The sequence below is a fragment of the Ctenopharyngodon idella genome, chromosome 2, assembly GCF_019924925.1.
Source record: "Ctenopharyngodon idella isolate HZGC_01 chromosome 2, HZGC01, whole genome shotgun sequence".
NCBI lineage: Eukaryota > Metazoa > Chordata > Actinopteri > Cypriniformes > Xenocyprididae > Ctenopharyngodon > Ctenopharyngodon idella.
In genome coordinates, this window is record NC_067221.1 from 21,274,721 (window position 1) to 21,296,310 (window position 21,590).

General features: G+C 37.2%; 1 protein-coding gene across 6 annotated transcripts in view; it reads left to right on the forward strand.

Moving 5' to 3' along the window:
• Positions 1–11,203: 11,203 nt before the first annotated feature.
• brinp3b (bone morphogenetic protein/retinoic acid inducible neural-specific 3b) overlaps positions 11,204–21,590 on the forward strand; it is a 40,790-nt gene continuing 30,403 nt past the window's right edge. For 4 of the 6 annotated variants that reach the window (XR_007927252.1, XM_051878127.1, XM_051878135.1 and 1 more), the window contains exons 1-4: positions 11,205–11,615; positions 11,701–11,977; positions 16,943–17,133; positions 19,480–19,673. Coding sequence is in view for 5 of the 6 variants with exons in the window: in XM_051878127.1 (XP_051734087.1) it covers positions 11,745–11,977; positions 16,943–17,133; positions 19,480–19,673 (618 nt within the window). In the remaining variant the exon portion in view is untranslated. Of the gene's footprint in view, positions 11,616–11,700; positions 11,978–16,942; positions 17,134–19,479; positions 19,674–21,590 lie in introns of all 6 variants that reach the window. The other 2 variants (XM_051878119.1, XM_051878109.1) reach the window with 2 other exon arrangements.

A 21,590-nucleotide genomic window follows, 5' to 3' on the forward strand; every position in this document is an offset into this window, starting at 1 on the left:
TTCAAATATGTTTTTAGTACCTTTATGGACCTTGAGAGCTTCAATGGCTTTGCTCTCAATAGAGGCCTCACTGAGCCATCGGATTTCAATAACAATATCTTAATTTGTGTTCCGAAGATGAATGTAGGTCTTACGGGCGTAGAACGACATGAGGGTGAGTAATAAATCGAGCGCAGCGTTAGTTCAGTCAGGTCACGTAGGCATAGTGCTGCGACCAGCTGATGCGATCAGCTGTCAAATCGCTCCAATCACTACCATTCTCCTATTAGACTCAGGACATATATACGTGAAATTACTGCTCGGTAAGTATGCTCAAACTGCTCGCAACCCTCCCTCCCTCCCCATTATAAGCATGCGCATATTACTGTGCACCTTCTGGTTGTCGTCTTTTGTTTCAGATCACTAAGGCTTTCAAGTCCCGGCTGGCATGGACCTCACTGCTGAGAGACACTCATCCTCATAACCAAGCTACAGTATAGATGTCCCACTGCCATATCTACACGATTACCATGTTCGCTTTTAAAGACATTACTAAGTGTCTTAATTGTATATGTATTTTCAAGCTGATGGTTCTGGGGGGTTAATGTTAAAGCTCTTGTATGTTCAATTAATTTTGGAGCAAGAACCCCCATAAGGAACCATACCGCCAAAGATAAATTGTGTTCAATAAACTCAAGTAACTTGCCAAAGTGGTCCAGTCTGAAATGACGTTATTTTAATTTTTGGGTGAACTAACCCTTTAAGTTCCTCATTTCTTTGCCTGAGTTGTCGGTTATTATTTGTGTTTGGAGTTTGTACTAGAACACACTGTTACGTTACCTGTGGATTATCTGAGTTTGTTTGATTAAATGCTTTTATTTTTGAATTTATTTTCATCTGACCTTCTTCTGTGGACTTTCATTGCTCGGACGCTCTCAGTGTTTTCTCCGGTCCGCTGTCAATCCCACAATGCACCGCGCAAGCGTGAAGCTCAACTTCCATAGGAATGAACGGAAAACGCTCGCTCTGCTCGGCTCGATCTGCGCCAGTAGACACGCATCATAATTGGAGTAAAAAGTGTAGGCTATATTTTAGATTCAGCATTTTAATAAACTTTCATACATTAGCAACGGTGTGGGTGACTGACTCATATTGCCACGAGGCATGATTAAACACCATGACTTAATGCTGACCCACAAGCAGCCTAAGGCAACCGCTTTACTAATGCTTTCTAAATATTTTGCCATTAATGCCATGTAGTGCAGACTCTTGATATTTACCCTAACATATAATGACAATAGCTGACCTTCTGCACGGCCCTGTTACTCAATATAGCCAGAAGCATTGTTCATCTGAATGAAACTGTTTTGTATTACAATGTGTAAAATTACACGGCTCATTTTGTAAGATGCCACTCTCATCTCAACACATCAGAGGTCAGGAGTTGCCGGTGATTTCATGTGCAACAGGCAAAGCGCAGAATTCGATCAAACTCCGTTGAATTCCACAAGGAAAATTCTATTTCAAGGTATTACTTTTTAATACTTCATTTTTCCTCCAGGCTTTGCTGTGTTCATTTTGCACCCCGAATGAAGGCTGAGTAAGCAAATCAATACTGTAGCCCAGCATGTTGTCTGGGGTTTAATTTGCTTGCAGTCGTAAGTAATCGAAGAATCTAGAGACAACTATTCAAGGTAAACAACCAAATCCATTCACACTTAAAACACGAGAAAGACCCTACAGTACTGTACTTCATAAATACCGCAAGCCACATATGTCTACCTGAAAGGATTGCATCAGATCTTGTAATGCACCAGATCAGCAATACCAGACTCCACTACAAAGGGTCCATGCATTTAAGTCAGTTTTTGAATGCTACACATTGAAATGCTTCAAAGGACTTTTGTCGAGTGATGTAACAGAAGAGAAAAGGTGTGATTGTAAGTGCTCCTGTGTTTTGCTCCTCTGCCCACTTTAAAATGTTCTAGGTCGGTCCTTTACTGTGGAAATGTGACTCAAGAAACAAAAGGGCATGTAGACACGCACTGCAGAAATAGTAACCGAGAAACAGTGTAGTGTCAGAGCTTTGATACATATTGTGCTGTTTCCGTTCAGTACCGCTAATGAGCCAAGTCAAGACAGAGGGCTGGAAAATGATTTCCTCTCCCTTTGATTGTCCGGCGTTTATGAGGACAAAGCTTGAGCTAAAAGAAGGAGAGTTTTTCATGTTGAGGGAAAGATGTTCACAGACTAACTGTTTCAGCAACATGGGTTGCGTTTCTCAAAAGCGTTGTTAACTAGCTGTGGTCTCAAGATCTGTCATTACCAACATAGTTCAACGTTTTGGCATTTATTAGTAGATTGTTAAGGTTAGGGTTAGGTGTTAGGGTTCAGGTTAGTAGAGTAAGTTGACATGTACAGTAGTTGCAAAGTAACTTTTAGTCAGTAGAATATCTGCTGGGGGACCATTAAAACAAAGTGTTAGCAGATGTTAAGCAGACAGTCTACTAATACTCTAAAGACTGGTAGTTGACATGTAGTTACAAAATGTAACATTGATTTTGGGTTTTGTTCTTGTTCTTTGTTTTCATGTCTTTTATTTTTGTCTTTTTCTTAGTCATGGTTCCTGTCATGTCATGTGATTCCCTGTTCCTCATGTGATCTTGCAGTGTGCTCCCCTTGTCAATGTGTCATGTTAGGCTTGTTAGACTTCATGCAGCGCTGCGCAGACCAATCGGCATCTGACTTGAAGCAGTGCATGCTGGTTAGAAATTTTGTCCGACTTGAGACACCGCCGACGCCATGTGACTGTGATGGGATCAAAGAACCGCGAAAGCGATTCGAGAGCAGTCCACTGAGTCAGCCAGCACAACTTTTCAAGAGCGGCTTTATGGGCTCTTCATCGCCCTGTCTTCCTGTTTCAGTCGAAATTACGTCAACACATTGAATAATGGTGCGATTTCCAAGACACTTCAGCGGGATTTTAAAGCTCTTTTCATGTAGTCGCAATGTTATATTGTGTCATGTTTATCAAAATAAAACTAATAAAAAAAAAACGTATACCCACTTCATTGGTATTTAAATAGTATAGGCTTATGTTGAACATTATTCTTGTACAAACAGATGCTGTAAGCAGTACATAAAGCATTGAATGAAAATGTCTTTGACACACAGTGTATTATTCAGATATTGCATTTATTTAACTTCAGCTGTCATAAAGTATGCAAACGCAGCACGAGCATCACTACAGGAAGCAGAACTTCACGTCTCCGTTTTCAGCTCCTCCCCGCCTGCAAGGGACAATGCTTGCAATGCTTTTCTGGAAAAAAAGATAAAAAAAGTTTTTTGGGAACCAAAGAACAAAATATTTCTCCAAAGATGCATCACACTACGATGGTTAAACAGCGAGTTGACATGTTGTAGGAATTTTTTAGTCCAGTGTTAATTTATATTCCAGTTTCATTTTTTCACAGTTACCGAGTTAAAGACATATGCAACAACATTTACATTACACTATCAACCAATACTATTTTTGATTACAGTATTGTCACGTAATGTTGCAATAGTAAATCGCACAACAAAGAGGAATCACAGGAAACAGGCTTTAATAACAAAAACTCAGGAGATAACCACAGAATGCACTTCACACTCATGATATATTGATGAGGACACACAGAGAATGATGGCGAACACTGGGTATAAATACATGTAGCAAACAAAGGGAACTAATGAGCTAATTGATGAGATGACAGGTGAAAAATGACTAATCAACACACAGAGAAACTAGGTCACAGGGAATCACAAAACACAGCATACATGTTACAAGTATATGTTAATTTACAATTTTTTTTTTACTATTCATCCTATTTCTTATTGAATACAGTATTACTGTATAAACCTAACACAGCACATTGTGGCCATTACAAATGAATTACCATGATATATTATTTCATGTTTTATTAATTTATTCCCTCCTTTTATTTAAATCGTGGCCACTTTGTGCTACTGTAATTTGTTCCCTCATTTTAATTTGGTTAAATTGTGGCCACTATTTAATGAAATGAAATAGTAAAAAGTGACTACAATAATAAGTCATGGGAACAAACTTTTTATTCGTGACCATGATATTGTGCTATGCGGGACTCCTTATTAACCACTTCTCAGCAATAAAAAATGTACAGTGGCAACAACTGTAGTTACAATATACAATTATATAGATATTTTTATGCAAAAACTTGTTCATTTGAAAAATGCTTACATTTTAGATTCTATTTAGGTATGAATGTGCAAAGACATCCGAAAGCTAAACTTTACATGGGGCTTCCAAAACAGTAAAACCGCAGCTGACCGTGATGATTCAGACAGATCTCTGACTAGCGCTGTAGTCACGTCTATGACATACCTAAGGCTTACTGCATTTATAACAGCATTTGGGGAGGGAATGTGAAGTAATTATTTCTGTTCAGCCTCTAAATTTACTGCTCCTTCACTCTCATAGAAGCAGTAAAAACCAACTATAATCTGCGGTTTAATAAACGTGCAGGGCCATATCATGATTTCAGTGTAAATAAGATCAACTGTGCTTCTTTAAAGTCTATCATGCCAATGTCTCAGAGATGAAAATCTGCTGGTTTCAAAGCATTTTACTGTAGATGGTTTTCCATTGTCTTTTAAGTTTCACTTTCAGACCTGTCACTTTGGGAGAGGACGTTATTTTTTCTCATTAAAATGATCTGTTTTTGAGTTTTACTGTGAGTTTTTGCTCTGTTTTCTGTTTCCTTTGTTCCTTTTTCCCTCTTCCCCCCTTCTAGTTAGTTTCTATGGATGCTCATGGTTTGTTAGTGTTTACACCTATCATTGATTATGCGATTAGTTTGGTCTTTGCATTTAAGCCCCATGTTTGTTTCATTTCATTGTCCTTGCCGTGATAATACCGGTTGTTTTGTTCCTGTTTTTATTCCCAACAATCGAGTGTTGTTTGGAGTTCTTTTTGATTAAATACTATTGCTGCTGCAAATAGATCCACTCTCTCCTCATTATTGAGCAACCGGCCGTGACAAAGCCTTCTATGTGGCCATTATTGTTTCTAAATTGTTCGTTTCAATTCACAAACTTCCTACAAAGTGTCATCTCTCAAAGAAATCATGCTCATTTTTATCAGTACCATAAGGCAAGTGTATTTCTTGATTTAAAGTGGAAAAACTGGTCTCACGCCTGGACTCTACCTGCAGGGGTTCAGGATAATGGTTCCACATACTAGTAATTTCTTTAAGTTACATTTAACGTTTTCACTGAAAATGTCACATCTGTTGGGATGGAATTGTTCTTTCATTAACTGCTCTTCAATTATTATTTTTTTTTTATTTATTTATTTATTTTTTTAAATCACCTTTTAGAAACACATTCATGCCCACACTTCAGGAGTTCATGAGCTCCAAAGAGATACTGCCTCATTCTTATCTTTTGTCCTGTTGGACAGTGTTTCTTGAGAAAATTAATCATTTACACACTATATCTTAACATTTTTCATAATATTTGGTTTAGTTTGTTTTTTTACTGTTATTTATTTCCCTTTCTGATTTTTTGAGGCACTGCCTTCATCATATTTTTGTGCAAACATCTCTGGTCCTTAGAGACCTTAAAATCGAATGAAACAAGGGAGTTTTGGATGATATTAATCCTACAAATATACAGAGATAAAGAACTCTCAATTCATCATGACTCAGCAATAAACCACTGCATAAAGGAGCACTTCACCCAAAATATATGAAAATTCTGTCATTTACAAACCAATGTTTACAGAGCCCATTCAATGTCAATAACATCAAAGTTGGTTCTTGTGTGTCGTGTGATTTCATGACACCAACACCAATAAGCATTGATGTTGCAGGTATATTTGATTTGGGCTCTGTATACATGAACTGATCAATGATTTGATTTGTTTTAAAAGTGAATAACCACTTAAATTTCTGGTCATCATCAGAAGTTACTGTATTACTTCAAAACACTTGGATTAAATCAGTGGAGTTGTTTGGATTACTTTTTACATCCTTTTTGGTGTTTGAAATTTTTGGACTCCACTGATTTTCACTGCATGGACAAAAACAACTGAAACATTTTTCAAAGACATCTTCATAAAGTAATTTAAAATAAAGTTGTTTGGAATGATAAGGGTAAGTAAATGATGACTGAATGTTCATTTTTGGGTCAAGTAATCTCTTTAACTGTCTCTATGTTCTATTTTACATAGCTTTGCTTAGTTAAAAAGCAAATTTCTTTCTGACCACTTAAAGGGTTAGTTCACCCAAAAATGAAAATTCTGTCATTAATTACTCACCCTCGTGCCGTTTTACACCCGTAAGACCTTCGTTGATCTTCGGAACACAAATTAAGATATTTTTGTTTAAATCCGATGGCTCCGCGAGGCCTGCATAGGGAGCAATGACATTTCCTCTCTCAAGATCCATAAAGGTACTAAAGACATATTTAAATCAGTTCAAGTGAGTACAGTGGTTCAATATTAATATTATAAAGCCACGAGAATATTTTTGGTGCGCCAAAAAAAACAAAATAATGACTTATTTAGCGCACCAAAAATATTCTCGTCGCTTTATAATATTAATATTGAACTACTGTACTCACTTGAACTGATTTAAATATGTTTTTAGCACCTTTATGGATCTTGAGAGAGGAAATGTCATTGCTCCCTATGCAGGCCTCACTGAGCCATCGGATTTAATCAAAAATATCTCAATTTGCGTTCCGAAGATTAACAAAGGTCTTACGGGTGTGGAACAGCATGAGCGTGAGTAATAAATGACAGAATTTTCATTTTTGGGTGAACTAACCCTTTAAAGGCGGCATGAAACGGAAGTTGCAATCATCTTTTCTTCCCTACTGTGATGTATATCCGAGTGAAGTCTTCTGATGCAAGAAAAAATGTAGTGCAGGACTTGATTTTTCATCAGAAAATGATTGGACCATTGTGGTTTGATATTGCTGTGATGTCATGTGAGTGACAGGTTGTCCCAGCCTTATGCTGAGAAAAAAAAGAAAAAGGAAAAAAAAAAAAAAAAATTAGAAGAGATGCCACTGCAAGTAGGAGGGGAAGTGGGGACTTGATTACAATCCTGCTCAGCACAGGCTTGAGATATATTTTGCACTAACAAAGCATATTGTATTAATATTTCAGTCATGAAATATTGCTGCACAAAAATTCTTAACTTGCCGTGACTCTTCAAGAACTCAATTTAATGTCATGCATTCAGCCAAAGTCCTGCAGTGACCCAAACCAACAAACCTATTTCTTGGAGATAGAAGGATACATACATCTCCACATTCTTTTGGTTTGGTTTAAAAAGGGGGAAAAAAGACTCCCTTCTACAACGGAAAGCATACCTCTGCGATCGGTTCATTTGTGCCGGCTGTGCTACTGAGGTGCAGGAGATGATTACCACACAAATAAGCTACAGTGCCTGAATCCCTGAGCTCTGCTGGCAGCATGGGGACAACAACGAAGGAAGCGGAGCAACAAAGAGTCGGGAAGGAACAGGGAGTAGAGGGTAAAGTGAGGAACAGAGAATGAAATGAACAGACAGAGGGAATGGGAAACAGGGAAAAGGGGAAGAGTAAGGCAGGGCAAAGGTTTAGGAACATTTCAATTACTGTGTAAACAGACAACAAAGACCCAGAACACTGGAAACTATAACAGTCTTTAGCCTCAAGGGAAACTCATTTCCCCTCCTCGACTCTGCTCCTCACAGAAATAATGTCAGAGACACACAGCAAACATTTGGTGTTCTGCCTCTGCTGACAGACTTTCATTACATCTGAAATTATCTTCAAAAGCTTGGGGGTAATGAATTGCCTGTAAAGATTAAATGTGAGCAACTTTACCAAAAGCAGAGATCACTTTTAAGGTGTTCATAGAGAAGTGTCCAGCGTATTTTTAATTTCACTTTAATTAATGTTATAATTGCTTTTGTAATTGGTTGGAGCTTTACTTGAAGTTTTAGGTCACACACAGCTAACAGTTCACTGATTCTACAGACATGGGACAAAACATGACCCACAACTTTACCTCCCATTCCTTTCTAAAAATTTCCACTGTGAAATTGATCAGAGATATTCGCAAGAATGTTAACAGAAAAAAATACAATTTCACTGGATTTGCTATATTTATTTTAAACAATGTCATTACATTACCGCACATTCCATCTAAACAACCTCAAACCATAATTCACGAGAATACAAATACCGTTTAAAAGATTGGGGCCATTAAGTTCTTTTTTTTAAAAAAAGAAATAACTACTTTTATTCAGCAAGGATGCATTCAAATGTATTAAAAAGTGACAGTATAATCTATGAAGATTTCTATTTTAAATAAATGCTCTATTCATCAAAGAATCCTAGAAAAAAAAAAAATTATCATGGTTTTTATAAAAATATTAAGCAGCACAACTGTTTTCAAAATTGATCATCAGATACACTATATTACCAAAAGTTTTGGGACACCTGCCTTTACGTGCACATGACATGACACATGAGTTGGCCCACCCTTTGCAACTATTACAGCTTCAACTCTTCTGGGAAGGCTTTCCACAAGGTTTAGGAGTGTGTTTATGGGAATTTTTGACCATTCTTCTAGAAGTGCATTTGTGAGGTCAGGCAGTGATGTTGGCGAGAAGGCCTGGGTCGCAGTCTCCGCTCTAATTCATCCCAAAGGTGTTCTATCGGTTTGAGGTCAGGACTCTGTGCAGGTCAGTCAAGTTCCTCCACACCAAACTCGCTCATCCATGTCTTTATGGACCTTGCTTTGTGCACTGGTGCGCAGTCATGTTGGAACAGGAAGGGGCCATCCCCAAACTGTTACCACAAAGTTGGGAGCATGAAATTGTCCAAAATGTCTTGGTATGCTGAAGCATTAAGAGTTCCTTTCACTGGAACTAAGGGGCCAAGCCCAACCCCTGGAAAACAACCCCACACCAAGCCCCCCTCCATCAAACTTTACACTTGTCACAATGCAGTCAGGCAAGTACCGTTCTCCTGGTCCTGTTTGCTTCCACTTTGTTATGATACCGACCTATTCTTTCACAAATGTTTGTAGAAGCAGTCTGCATGCCTAGGTGCTTGATTTTATACACCTGTGACCATGGAAGTGATTGGAACACCTGAATTCAATGATTTGGAGGGGTGTCCCAATACTTTTGGCAATATAGTGTATTTAAAGCGATCTCCTTACCTTAGCCCGATTCAAACAGAAAACATTAGATTAATCCACGCTGAGGAGCCGTGCCGATACACAACCCACCTAAAGATGATAATTCAACAAAAAACTGCAATTGCAAGTTTCAAACAGGGATGGCGACAAAGAGGCAAAACTTACGGACTGCAGCTTTAAGTGCTCTTTCCATATTTCGATAAGTTCAGCAATATTTGAATTGATACTGCATTTATTATAAGTGTGACAAGAAAAATGTCTATTTTGTCACATCTAAGCTGTCAACACTTAGAATCGTTCTTTAGAATCGATCATGTGACTCATTTATAGGCTACAAACACTCATGATGCTCTGTAAGTCATGCTGGAGAAGATGATCGTCAGATTTTACACAAAACTGTGGAGTTTCTGCAAGTGCTGCTTTTATTGAAACGAAAGGAGACATACCTTTTCTGACATTTTTCAATTGAACTTTTCACTCATTGTTGTTATGGTGATAATGTAATTTGTAATAAAAACACAGGCCTATTAAATTAGAAAAATGCAAAATAGAATAATTCGACTGGTCTTAGACTTTTAGGGCCCGTCCACACGGGGACGAGTTTAGCTGTATACGCAAAAATTTTGTACTGTATAGGCATTTCGTCCAGACGGATCCGGCATTTTCAAAAGGTGAAACCGCTATTTTTTGAAACCGGGTCCCAGAGTGGATAAATCTGAAAACGACGCCCTTGCGTTTTCGTGTGTACAGCCAATCCGTACATTTTGTGAAACGATGATGTCATCACCCCACGTGTCGACCCTAGTCAGACACCGCTAACAGCACAAAACAGCAACAACAACAACAAGACCGGACTCGTGAACGTGATTTCACCAAGTACAACATGTTCCTGGATCAACATCTTTGTTGATCCAGGAACAACATTCCAATCAACCAATCAGATTTGAGGGACAAGTTTACCATTTATGTCAAGTTTAGGCTTACAACCTGGGTTAGGTGCTTCCACAACAGTGTTATTCAACTATCATTTTATTGATAAATTATGGGTAGGGTTAGGTTTAGGGGTTGGAAAAAGGTTAGGACTAAATTTTCAGATAGGAATGTTGTTCCAGGATTAACAAAATATTGTTGATCCAGGAAAATGTCTTACTTGGCAAAATCATGGTGACCATAGCGGACTACAGCTTGTGTTTGTGCTGCAGAAGCTACTGAGCCTATTAGCTTTACTAAAATAATGCTTTATTTCTAAGCTTTACTAAAGTTTGTATACAGCGCGCAAGGTTTCTGCACGTGCTCCAAGTCTTATTCTCCATTTTTAGTGTATCCCCATGGCAGAATTACAGCACCAAATACTGATCATGTATACTACATCGTTTTGAGTCGGTTTCAGTGGTTCTGTGTGTACGCAGACATTTCTTGAAACGAGGGAAAAAAAAAAGATTGGATAGGGAAAGTCTCTGGCTTCATGTGGATGTAGCCTTAGTCTTACGCTTTTGAACCCCACTGTAACTGATAGGAAGAGGAAAACTCACTTGAAAAATATTAATAAATACCAGACGAGTAACTCTGTATCTAAAATGTATCACACATTTGGAAGACAAAATATTTCACTAAAATAGGATGATGATCTTCCAGCACTTTACAGATATGAATATTAAACAGTTATTCCTCCTTTCTTAACAAATCTAATATTCTTTTTAAATTGTAATCAATGTGAATATATATATGAGGTTATTTTTAGTATGGTTTTTAACTATTTAAACAGCTGATGCCTCTCAAACCCCAAACAGAACATGAAGGCTAATGTTACACCTGGTACAATCAACCCCATTAGCCAAAGCAAGTGACTTACCTTTTTAAGTTCTGTAACTTGGAGAAAATATAACCACATCAAGGTAGGCTACTTTTTTTCAAGGCACATTCTTTAACAAAAAGAAGTGAATGCGCAGAAGGAGGGGCATACAGGGAGAGAGAAATAGAGAAAGGGTGGGGGCACAAGAGTTATGCTTTATATGTATTGCTCACTGTGAAAGTGTTAAGGCAGGAGATGCACTCGTGGGGAAACCAGCATTCATGCTCCATTCCATTTCACAGCTGATTCGAGAGAGAACATCCAACCTGCTACCCCCGAGAGAACAGAGGAATCTAAAGAATTTTCACTTTTCATTCCCCCGAAAAGCCGTTCCAGTAGAGCGTTTTTCTCTAGCTCTGTCAGACGTGCGTCAACTTCTTCCATTGCGCGCGAGCGTGGATTTGTGAATGCGCTCTCACCTGCTTTCACCTGATATGAGAAAACAATTTATCGTGATAATTTAGACCTCTTCCGAAGGGATCGCTCTCCATTTCGAACAGCTGATCGGAGGATCTTTTATAATTTCGTCTGTGTCTCGGATACCCGAAGTGTAACTCATGTCAGGTAGTGCCCCTCTTTCCGAAATCTGTGTGATGGTGATGTTAACTTGAGAGCGTCGTTTGAAAACATCTATTATTCTGAGTTGCAGGACACAAAGGGGATTTGAGAGGAGGAATCATGTATGGCTGAAGGATGTGGGCTCGGAGTGTTGGTCCTAGACCGCCTGACCTGATGCTCTTATGGGAGGGGATGGTGATCTGTCTCCGCTGGGGTTGTGTGCTCGTCTCTCTGGCTGTGTATGTGGGCTCCGCGGAGCCGTTAGGATGGCTGCTGTCCGATAAAGGTCCTTTCCACCGCTCTCAGGAATTCATTGAGTTCACCGAGCGATACCAACACGGCTTCACAACCAGATACAAAATATACAGGTACGACAGGTCTGAAAAACAATAATGTGAAAGCATGATTTCTGAGATTACTCTTGTAATTGGTTATGTGAACTGTCGCCGAAGTGCATGAGGCTTGGGTCAGATTCTAACCTCGTAAGGTTTGCCCTTTAAACTCTTTTTAGTGTCTATTTAACCCGGGCTAGAGTGCTTCTACTAAATATCAGAATGACTGATTTGCCTTAAACTCGAGGCTACAGGTAACCTAGTGACTCGAATCTTTTGATTCTGTTCACTAAAAAGATTTGTTATCATATAAGATCATATTATCTTCATATTTGTTATTGCTTTTATTTATAGTTCTATAAATAATTAATGAACGTTGAGAACTTTAGTTCGTTTGTAATATTTATTCTTTGCCAGTGAAATTTCAAGTGTTGTGAATTCATACAATAACTTTGTGTGAAGAACAGAGCAAAATTTAAGTTGTTTTTCATTGAAAATCATCCCATCCATCACCACAGACAAAAAGATACACACATTGGCATGTTGCAATCGGTCACAAGGTAAGCGAGAGCCAATGAATTTGATGTCTCTGACGTCAAAACTGTCATTACCCTTCCTTACACTTTTGAATGTTTACAATCCCCATCTATTGTGCTTTTTCATATATAGTATTACCTTTGCAGTGTGTAATATAGCTGTTTGTGAATGTAAAAGGTCGGCAAAGTTTCAAATATCAAAGTTAACTAATGTTAACCTTATTGTAAAGTGTTGCCTAGTAAATTACATAATTTTCATTCATTTAATTTGCACATTTTAAAGTACCAGAGTGACATTTTGGTATCGTAGGATAAAAATGGCTAGAGTGATGTTTCCTTATGAAAGTGTGTTATTTTGATGAAATGACATCTGAACTTGAATGTCTGTGCATACTGTATGCATTTTCAGTGGAGTGTTTTTCTTTCTAAAAATACTAAATCTATTATATATTTCTCTTAATTCATGGTTAAGCAAATAGGATTTGCTTTCCCCCCACACCAAACCACGCAGGATATTCTGGCCAAAAACTGCCCACTCAAACAAGAACTGTCTGATTGACATGTAAAACAACCAACCACAAGTCACCTTTTTACAAGTTGTTCAGAGGTACTTTACAATCATAAATTCTAATACATGCTAATTATTTTACAGATATAACAGAAAAAAAGTGGAATGTACAAGTCTGCTCAAATATGTCTATTTCATTTGCTTTTGACTTTCTGTGCACCCAACCCCTGGAAACTGTAAAGCCATGCAACCAATCGGATTATAGCTTGCCATTTTTTTTCTCTCGTGACACAAAAAAGGCAACGTAAATTATTACACAGTTTGTCAAGTGGTTGTGTGACACCGTTCATAATGTTTGCTAATGTATTTGTTCCCATGGGCTCAGACATTAAACTAAATTCAGACATAATAACCAAACAAATCATAATAAAATTATATATAACATCCCTACTGAAAAGATGTCAGGTGCCATAAACTCAGCATAGCGCTCAGAAATCACTAAAAAACACCTTCTCCAAACAATAAGTAATAATGCATAAATACACCTCCACAGCTTTCACGAAGCCTTGCAGCAGAACTCTAGATTATTATTAGCATCATTTTCCTCTTCATCTCATCTTCATTTGCTCCTCTGGTTTCTGCTTCTGATTACAAAATAGCTTGTGGCTTTTGATTACATGTTGCCCTCGGGTCTGCACCACAGGCTCTCAGAGAGCTCTCCAGTGAAGGAGCATATTGCCCTCTCTGGTTTGTCGGTGGTGATCAGTGGCTTAGGTGTTCAGTGCTAGTGCTCATCAGGCACCTCATCTGATACTTACACCATCCCTCATTGGGCTGATTGGTGATAATGACATCCTCCATTCCCTTCATGATTGTTCTCTGGATAGGGCTCTTCATGTGAGTGATTGGATTGGTTCCCATGAGTTTTAAACTCTGTCACTAGTACAGAGGGCTGTGGTTTAATTGCTAATCTCCAAAGAGAGATTTCTTCAACTAAGGTAGGGGAACCTCTTGCGTGTGTTTTTTTTTTTTTTCTCTCGGTGTGGAGACTAATAACCTTGTAATGGAGATAGGGAATGCGGGAAATAGGATGAGAGAAAATAATAAATATTGATCTAATGGTGTGGTCTAGCGGAACCTGAGAAGAAGAGCCATGGTTTTTTGCTTGCTATGCAATTTGTTCACTGCTTGGATAACAGTAACTTCATTTGTATATAAATCATGAGATATTTTCCCATATGGCAATACTGAATACAAATCTAATTTGCTGTTATTTGACACACTGATATTAAATGATCCTTTACTATACAGTACGAGATGCATGAAAGACTTGTGCATATACCTACACAGATTAATATACTGTTCAAAACGTTGGGGTTAGTAAGGTTTTTTAAAGTCCCCCTGTAGTCAATAATTTTATCCCTTAAACTCATCTTTGATCATCAAAATTACATATTTAAAAATGTTTTCCTGTGAAAAAAATTCTTAACGCCTTAAAATAGCTTGAATGTAACTCTACACCCTTGCCTCATTTAATATACATGAATCTATGAATATGCTAATTAGCCCCGCCCCCACTCACTCGCACGAGCTCAGACGAGATCCACTCGATCAAGTTAAACGCTGCACAATGGTATCACTTTTTACAACGTCGGACACATAACTAATTAATATGATTAGGATTTTGCTTGACTATGTTATCAAACAGCTAATAATGTGATGCTAATGTTACACAAACCATGTTCATAATCATGAGTCAGACAGCTGCCTTTTAACAATCAGTATCATTAGAAACGCTTTGAACTATTAAGAACGTCAGTGGAGAAAGGCATATAGTTCATCATAACATCGTAATATGCATCATACACCTGCTATCTTGCTAAATCTACCTGATTTTTTATATCAACAGAAAAATATACCAGGATAACCTTCTTTTGAGACTCCCTTGCGCGGTCAGTTAATGATATGCTCAAGCCTGCCGGCACATTGACATGATAGGTTACAAGGTAGTTTCTGACGTCTGAAACACCAGTGATTTCAAACCGTGGGTTTGAGACTGTCTTTGGTTTACTGCAGTTTTAAAGAGAAAATACTCAGCAGTGGTGTTGACTTATGAATTTGCGCACGGTTTGTCTTAAAGCATGTTAAAAACACCAGATAGACATATGAACAACATTAAAAACTTGATTTTCACCACAGGGGGTCTTTAAATGTTTTTGAAAGAAGTCTCTCATGCTCACCAAGGCTGCATTTATTTGATCAAAAATACAGTAAAAACAGCAATATTGTGAAATATCACTATAATGTAATATAACTGTATTGAATATTTTTTAAAATGTAATTTATTCCTGTGATGCAAAGCTGAATTTTCAGCATCATTACTCCAGTCTTCAGTGTCACATGATCCTTCAGAAATCATTTTAATATGACGATTTGCTGTTTAATAAATATTTCTGATTATGATCAATGTTGAAAACAGTTGTGCTGCTTAATATTTTTGTGGGAACCAAATTTGCATTTTCAGTATTCTTTATAGGAAACAGTGTTTATAGGAAATAGAAACATTTTGTTACGTCTTTAGTGTCATGTTTCATCAATTTATTGCATCCTTGCTGAATGTTGCTCATAATATTATACCTTTTGATCTATAGGTCAAAGTTGGAATGTGAATGTGCGAAAATTAAATATATTTACATACATTCACATTCCAACTTCGCCTATATGTACAACCAGTCAAAATGCATATAGGCTAAGTTCATACAAAAAATCATGTTTCTAAATCCATTAAAACCTTTTTGATTTTTCTAATGCTGAAGTGCTTGAAATTACTATTTTATTTAAATATAAATTAAGTCTACATGTGAATGCGTTTACAATATAAAATCTCCCTACTTTGAATAGCATTTAGCTTATCTACCAGTGGGGGCAAATTGAACTCTGCTAACAGAGACAAAACTTGACCCCTTGCATAATTATATTAAACTACATGTAAACATAAGGCAAGGTTCCCATAAGGCAATTATTTACAGTATCTTTTACAGATTGAATGTTATGAAGTTGGAATGCGATGCTCTAAATGAGTGTTTCATTTCCACATACAAAGACATTTTAGAAATTCTTCCAAAAAGAGAAAAGTTGAACAATTTCTCTCAAATTTTGCTAAATCTTTTAGGGAGAAACTAGTGGGATGCTTTGTTTGAAGATCTACCATCTAAGCGTTAGCTTTAGGGAATGCTACAAATTCTGTCAGACTGGATTAGAATAGAATATTGGATGACTAAACTTTGAAACAAAGCTCTCGCTGCGTAATAATAGATGCCAGCATATTTAAAAGGAAAGAAAGTAGATTCAGTTCTCCATCCACAACACCTATTTCATAGTTTGGTGGGTGTACAGTGTGCATTTTAGTTTACTTCCTTTAGTCGAGGAAGCGATTGCTGTTATCCCGTGTGAGGGCGTAATCAGATAATGGTTCTGAAAGGAAATTAACCAACATTATAACACACTGTGCTGCCTTGGCATTTGGTTAGAGCAGTTAAACTGAGGTTTACAAGTACAGCTTTACCTTGAACAACAAGAAGGATTGTTCAAGGTACTAATATGCACAATTCGAAATGCAGAGGCACCAAACAGAGTTTAAAGGAGGATTTTAGGGGATTACATCCTTAGTGCTTTGTGAAAATGTGTTCAGATTGTGCACCTGGCTCCCCACAGAGGCTCTTCAAGCCCTAAACAATGAAATACCACCTACCGTCATGGCTTCACTGTTAAGCCCAAAAGAGCTTTTTGGAATAGGAATAGAACAAACAAACAGATGTGGAGAAGAGCCAGATTAAGCCGACATGTGAGAGGGCGACATGAATGTGACTGTAATGTCTAATGTGAGGGATGTGCTGATTACTTGTGCTACGGTATCAGCTCATATGACATCTCACATAAATGATTATGAACTCACAGGGAGTTTGGCCGATGGAAGGTCAACAGCCTTGCTGCGGAGAGACAAGAAGGCAATGGGGTGGCCGTGCCCTTTGACCCCGACTTTATCCATAACATCAGGCTTCTGGGGAGAAGGCCAAGCCTGCAGAAAATTACTGACACCATCATTAAGAAATACGGAACTCATTTCCTGCTCTCTGCCACTCTGGGAGGTAAGAAAACTCTATTATGTTTGAGCTAGTTATTATCCCTGCAAAATAGATTTTCATTCCTGTCTTGTGCTTGAGTTTGCAAGGACATCTTTATATAGTCTCAGTAGAGGTTGGCGTGACATTATGCATTATTGAACACTGGGGTTAGTGTTATCTAATAAATATGAAACTCATAATTCATAGTTCCTGGATTAACTTAATGGGATGGTTCACCCAAAAATGTAAATTCTGTCATTTACTCACCCTTGTGTTGTTCCAAACCCGAAAGACTTTCGTTCATTTTCGGAACAAATGAAGATATTTTTTAATAAAATCAGAGCCAGTTCTGTACTCTCTATTGACAGCTAAATTAATCCATATGAATTGAGTGGTTTAGACCAAATTTTCTGAAGAGACTCTATCACTTTATATGATGAACAGATTGAATTTAGGCTTTTATTCTGTCTATTTTATCTATGTTCAGCGTATAAAGCGAATTTGGACTAAACCGCTCAATTCATATGTATTATTTTTACAATCTCTTTATGAATTTTTTGAAGCATCCAATTGGTAGTTGTATAACTGTCAATGGAGGGACAGAAATCGCTCAGATTTTATTAAAAATATCTTAATTTGTGTTCCGAAGATGATGGGAAGTCTTACGGGTTTGGACCGACATATATATATATATATATATATATATATATATATATATTTCTTGCACCTTCTAGAATCACAAAAAAAAAAATTGTGGTATATAAATTTATATTATATTGACACTCCGATATTCTGTTAATAATATATTAAAGTTAATTTTTGTTATTATAGTTAATCTTTTAGTATCTAGGGGGCCTTTAAATATTGGGTTGGACAGTTGGAGGTTGAGAACTTCTGACCTAAGCCATGTCGGCCATTAGTTAATGCTAACCAATAGCCAAATAGCTATTTAGGAATTGTTTTAGGCCACTGTTGTAGGTAATTCAGTCATTCTAAAATAGGCAACACAATACATTTTATTGCAAAGTAATAGAAGTTACAGCAATAGGCTTCCTTTACACCAGGCAATAACATGTTTCTCACTGTATCGTTTTCATAATTTTTTAGACTGGCAATAACATGTTTCTCACTGTATCTATTTTCAGACTTGTTTTTTAGACTTGTTTAATAAATTTTAAACAAATTGACAAACAGTATAATTTTTTCTTTTTTTGCAAAACCTCTCAGTAAGTTAGACCTTAGGGATTAGAAGTGAAGAAAAAGGAGACTCAAAGTGTAATTCAGTGAAATGATTCAATAAATAACGGCAAATTGTTGATTAAATTAAGTGAGAGCAAAAGACCTCAGTGCTTGAATATGAAAATGATTTTTTCAGCCTGACCTCGTCACTTTCATCTCTGCATGCGGATAAAGAAAATGCATTTGCATTTACACCTTCATTTACAATAAATGAATCCATTACAGACAATCTCCAAATGCGTTCACAGTGACCCAATCCCAATCTGTCTTTCATCTGGCTTTTGGATATGGTTAAGTGTGCTGATTATGATTCAATAACAGAAAATGCATGTTAATTCCAGGTGTGCATGGAACCATAGGTCTGACCAAAAAAATTACCCTTGGCGTACATTAAGATGCTCTTGAGTAACTTGACCTTGCTGCACATCAAAAAGGCCCCTCAAAAGTGCTAGTGGAGTATTTCCCACTTTTCACTGTTTAATCAGTTCCCCATAGATACCATTAAGTCCCTTCCAACTTTTTTCTTTGAATGCTTTGTATTCTGATAGATAAAAAATGTTATTACAGAACTAAAATGGATTATGCATTGTTGGTTTTCAAAGGCAAGATGAAGAGTGTGGACAGGTACATCCCTGTTTGTTTAGCTGGTGTTCAGCTCTCTTCATCTTCATTTGTAGATATACTGCTTTGGTTCTGCATAGTCTTTTATACCTTGCCTACTGAGAGATTGTTTACAGTACACCTCTTCAAAAGAGACATTCTCATTCGTCAATATCTCTCTCCATAAATAAACTGCTTTTATACCGTGACTGAGGCTGAAAGTGGGGATCATTTGAAGGTCTGGCTAATGCTCCACAGGACACCTTTTGACTCCACCATTTTTTCTTATTCTATCCAAACAAACCCACCAGCTGAGTCAATTGATTTTCGCTGGATCCCCCTTATTCAGAGATGAAGGATACTCTCATCTGTACCATGCGTGTAATGAGAGCTGACGCATCAGATGGGGAAGAGCTCCATGGCTTTGTGGGCCCCCGACGAGCCGAGACGGGGCGAGCTCATGCTGTAGATGATTAGGGTTGATTAGCTTCTCCAGCTGAGATGATCATTTTTGTCTGGCTTTTTGATCAGGTGAGGAGTCCTTGACCATTTTCGTGGACAAAAGCAAGCTTAGCAGAGGTCAGCAGAATGGCGGTGCCTCCAACGGTACAGCTGGTTCGCTGACCCTTGAAGCCCTCCACCAACTGGCTGCATCCTATTTCATCGACAGAGACAGCACGCTTCGGAAGCTCCATCACCTCCAGATCGCCTCCACTGCCATTAAGGTACGACCCCCTTGGAACCAACCAGGGTTTGAATTGTGATGGCACTCAATCAGGGGTAAATAAATGCAAAAATCATTTATGCTTCAATGTAGCATATAGGGCTAGACAATACGTCAAATATTAGCGATATTATTGTAATATTTTTGCTGATGATATAAAATTAGAAAATATTGTGTATATCGCGATAATGTTAAAAGTTTTGCTTTTAGACACTAAGCCAATTTCACACTCCTTTTTCATCTCACGACCATCACAGCTAATAGGTGCTTGTTTTCAAGTGCTTTTTGCTCGCTTTCTGTTATAAGCCATTCGCTATTTGAATAAAATTTGTATTTCTCATACTAATAGCTACACACTGAAAAGTTTTTGGATTGCCAAACATATTTAAATGTGGGATTGAATTTGAAAATGCTATGATTGACAGTGATAACCATGACAATGAACGGGACAAAAAATATAATACTACACGTATTGAACAATTGTATTCAGTGCTTGAAGTGGGAAAAAATAAAGTGCAGGTACTCACCAAAAGGGGCAGGGTTATGGGGGGACTGGTTGTCTCCCTCGGTTGAAAGGGTGTAGTTTTGGTTTGAACATAATTACAGGTAAGACCACTGATGGCTTCTCATTACCATTTTTTTCCTTTCTTTTTTTATCTATAGCATTTGTTATGAAAAAAAGCAACACAGTTAGAAACTATAGCTACAACATGCAACTGTTGTAATATAAATCTTTAGTGAAAAATCTATTCCCTTAACATATTATCTATTATAAATTCTACAACTAGTCAAAATTTGCCACAATAAATACAATAGAATGTGATAAATTCTAGTAAATGTGGTCATCATGAGTTTAAAAAGCTTGCAGGATGTTTTCCCCTCTTTTCATCAGTCATTTTAGTGGCTGTTTCAGGTCATGTTCGACTTTCTTCGTAGCATTTTACTGTATTCTCAATAGAATTCAAATGGGTTGAAAATTTTACCATCAGCGTCGCATAGGAACGGCTCATGCAAATCTCAACACTTTTGGGGCATGCTGGTGAATGCACCTACTGTGATCCACACATCACTCATGCGAAATTAAACAATTGGGCTTCCCCTTACAAAAAAGAAGTATACTTCAAGTTCATCTTAGGAAGTATACTTAAGTAATGTTCAAGTATATTTTTAAGTATACTTTATGTAGTAAGTATACTAATATCAATGTGTACTAGTAGTAAACTTGTAAGTGTACTATTTCAATACTGCTTGGGACTAAATTGGCCCACTTTTAGTATATAAAAGTATATGTTTAAGTGTAAAACTAGTCAACTTTAATTGCACAACTAGTTCAGAACTACGTTTCTCATTTGTACTGCATCTGTACTACAAGTGAACTTATAGGTATACTAGTAGTTTACTATTTTAATACTAGTAGTACATTTTTTAGTTTATGAAAGTACACTTTGAAGTGTACTTCAGAAAGTACACTTTGATGTGTCTTACTAGTGACTACTACTAGTTTGGTAGTTTATACTGTAAATTTACAAGTTTTCTTTAACATAATGCTTATAGTTTACTATTTATACATTATTTTTGCACTTTCAGTATACTACTATGTTCCAATTTAGGTATTAATTTTTATACTTGAAATATACCTTTAAATGCACTTTAACTAATTTAATAAACATTTTATTATAGCTTATCAACACTTGAATGTGCGTAAGTTTCATAAAGAAAGGCAACATTTTAAACAAAAAATTGAGAAAACTGCATTTTTGTCAAAGACTACACCTGGATTAGATTCAGAACGATGATGCAGATTTCAAAACACAGATGGAGTAGATTGAGTCCATTAACACCCCCAAAGCTTCACAGTTGTTTCCTCTTCATGGGTTCATCATTATTTTATATTTGCGTGAGCAATCTTCTATCACTT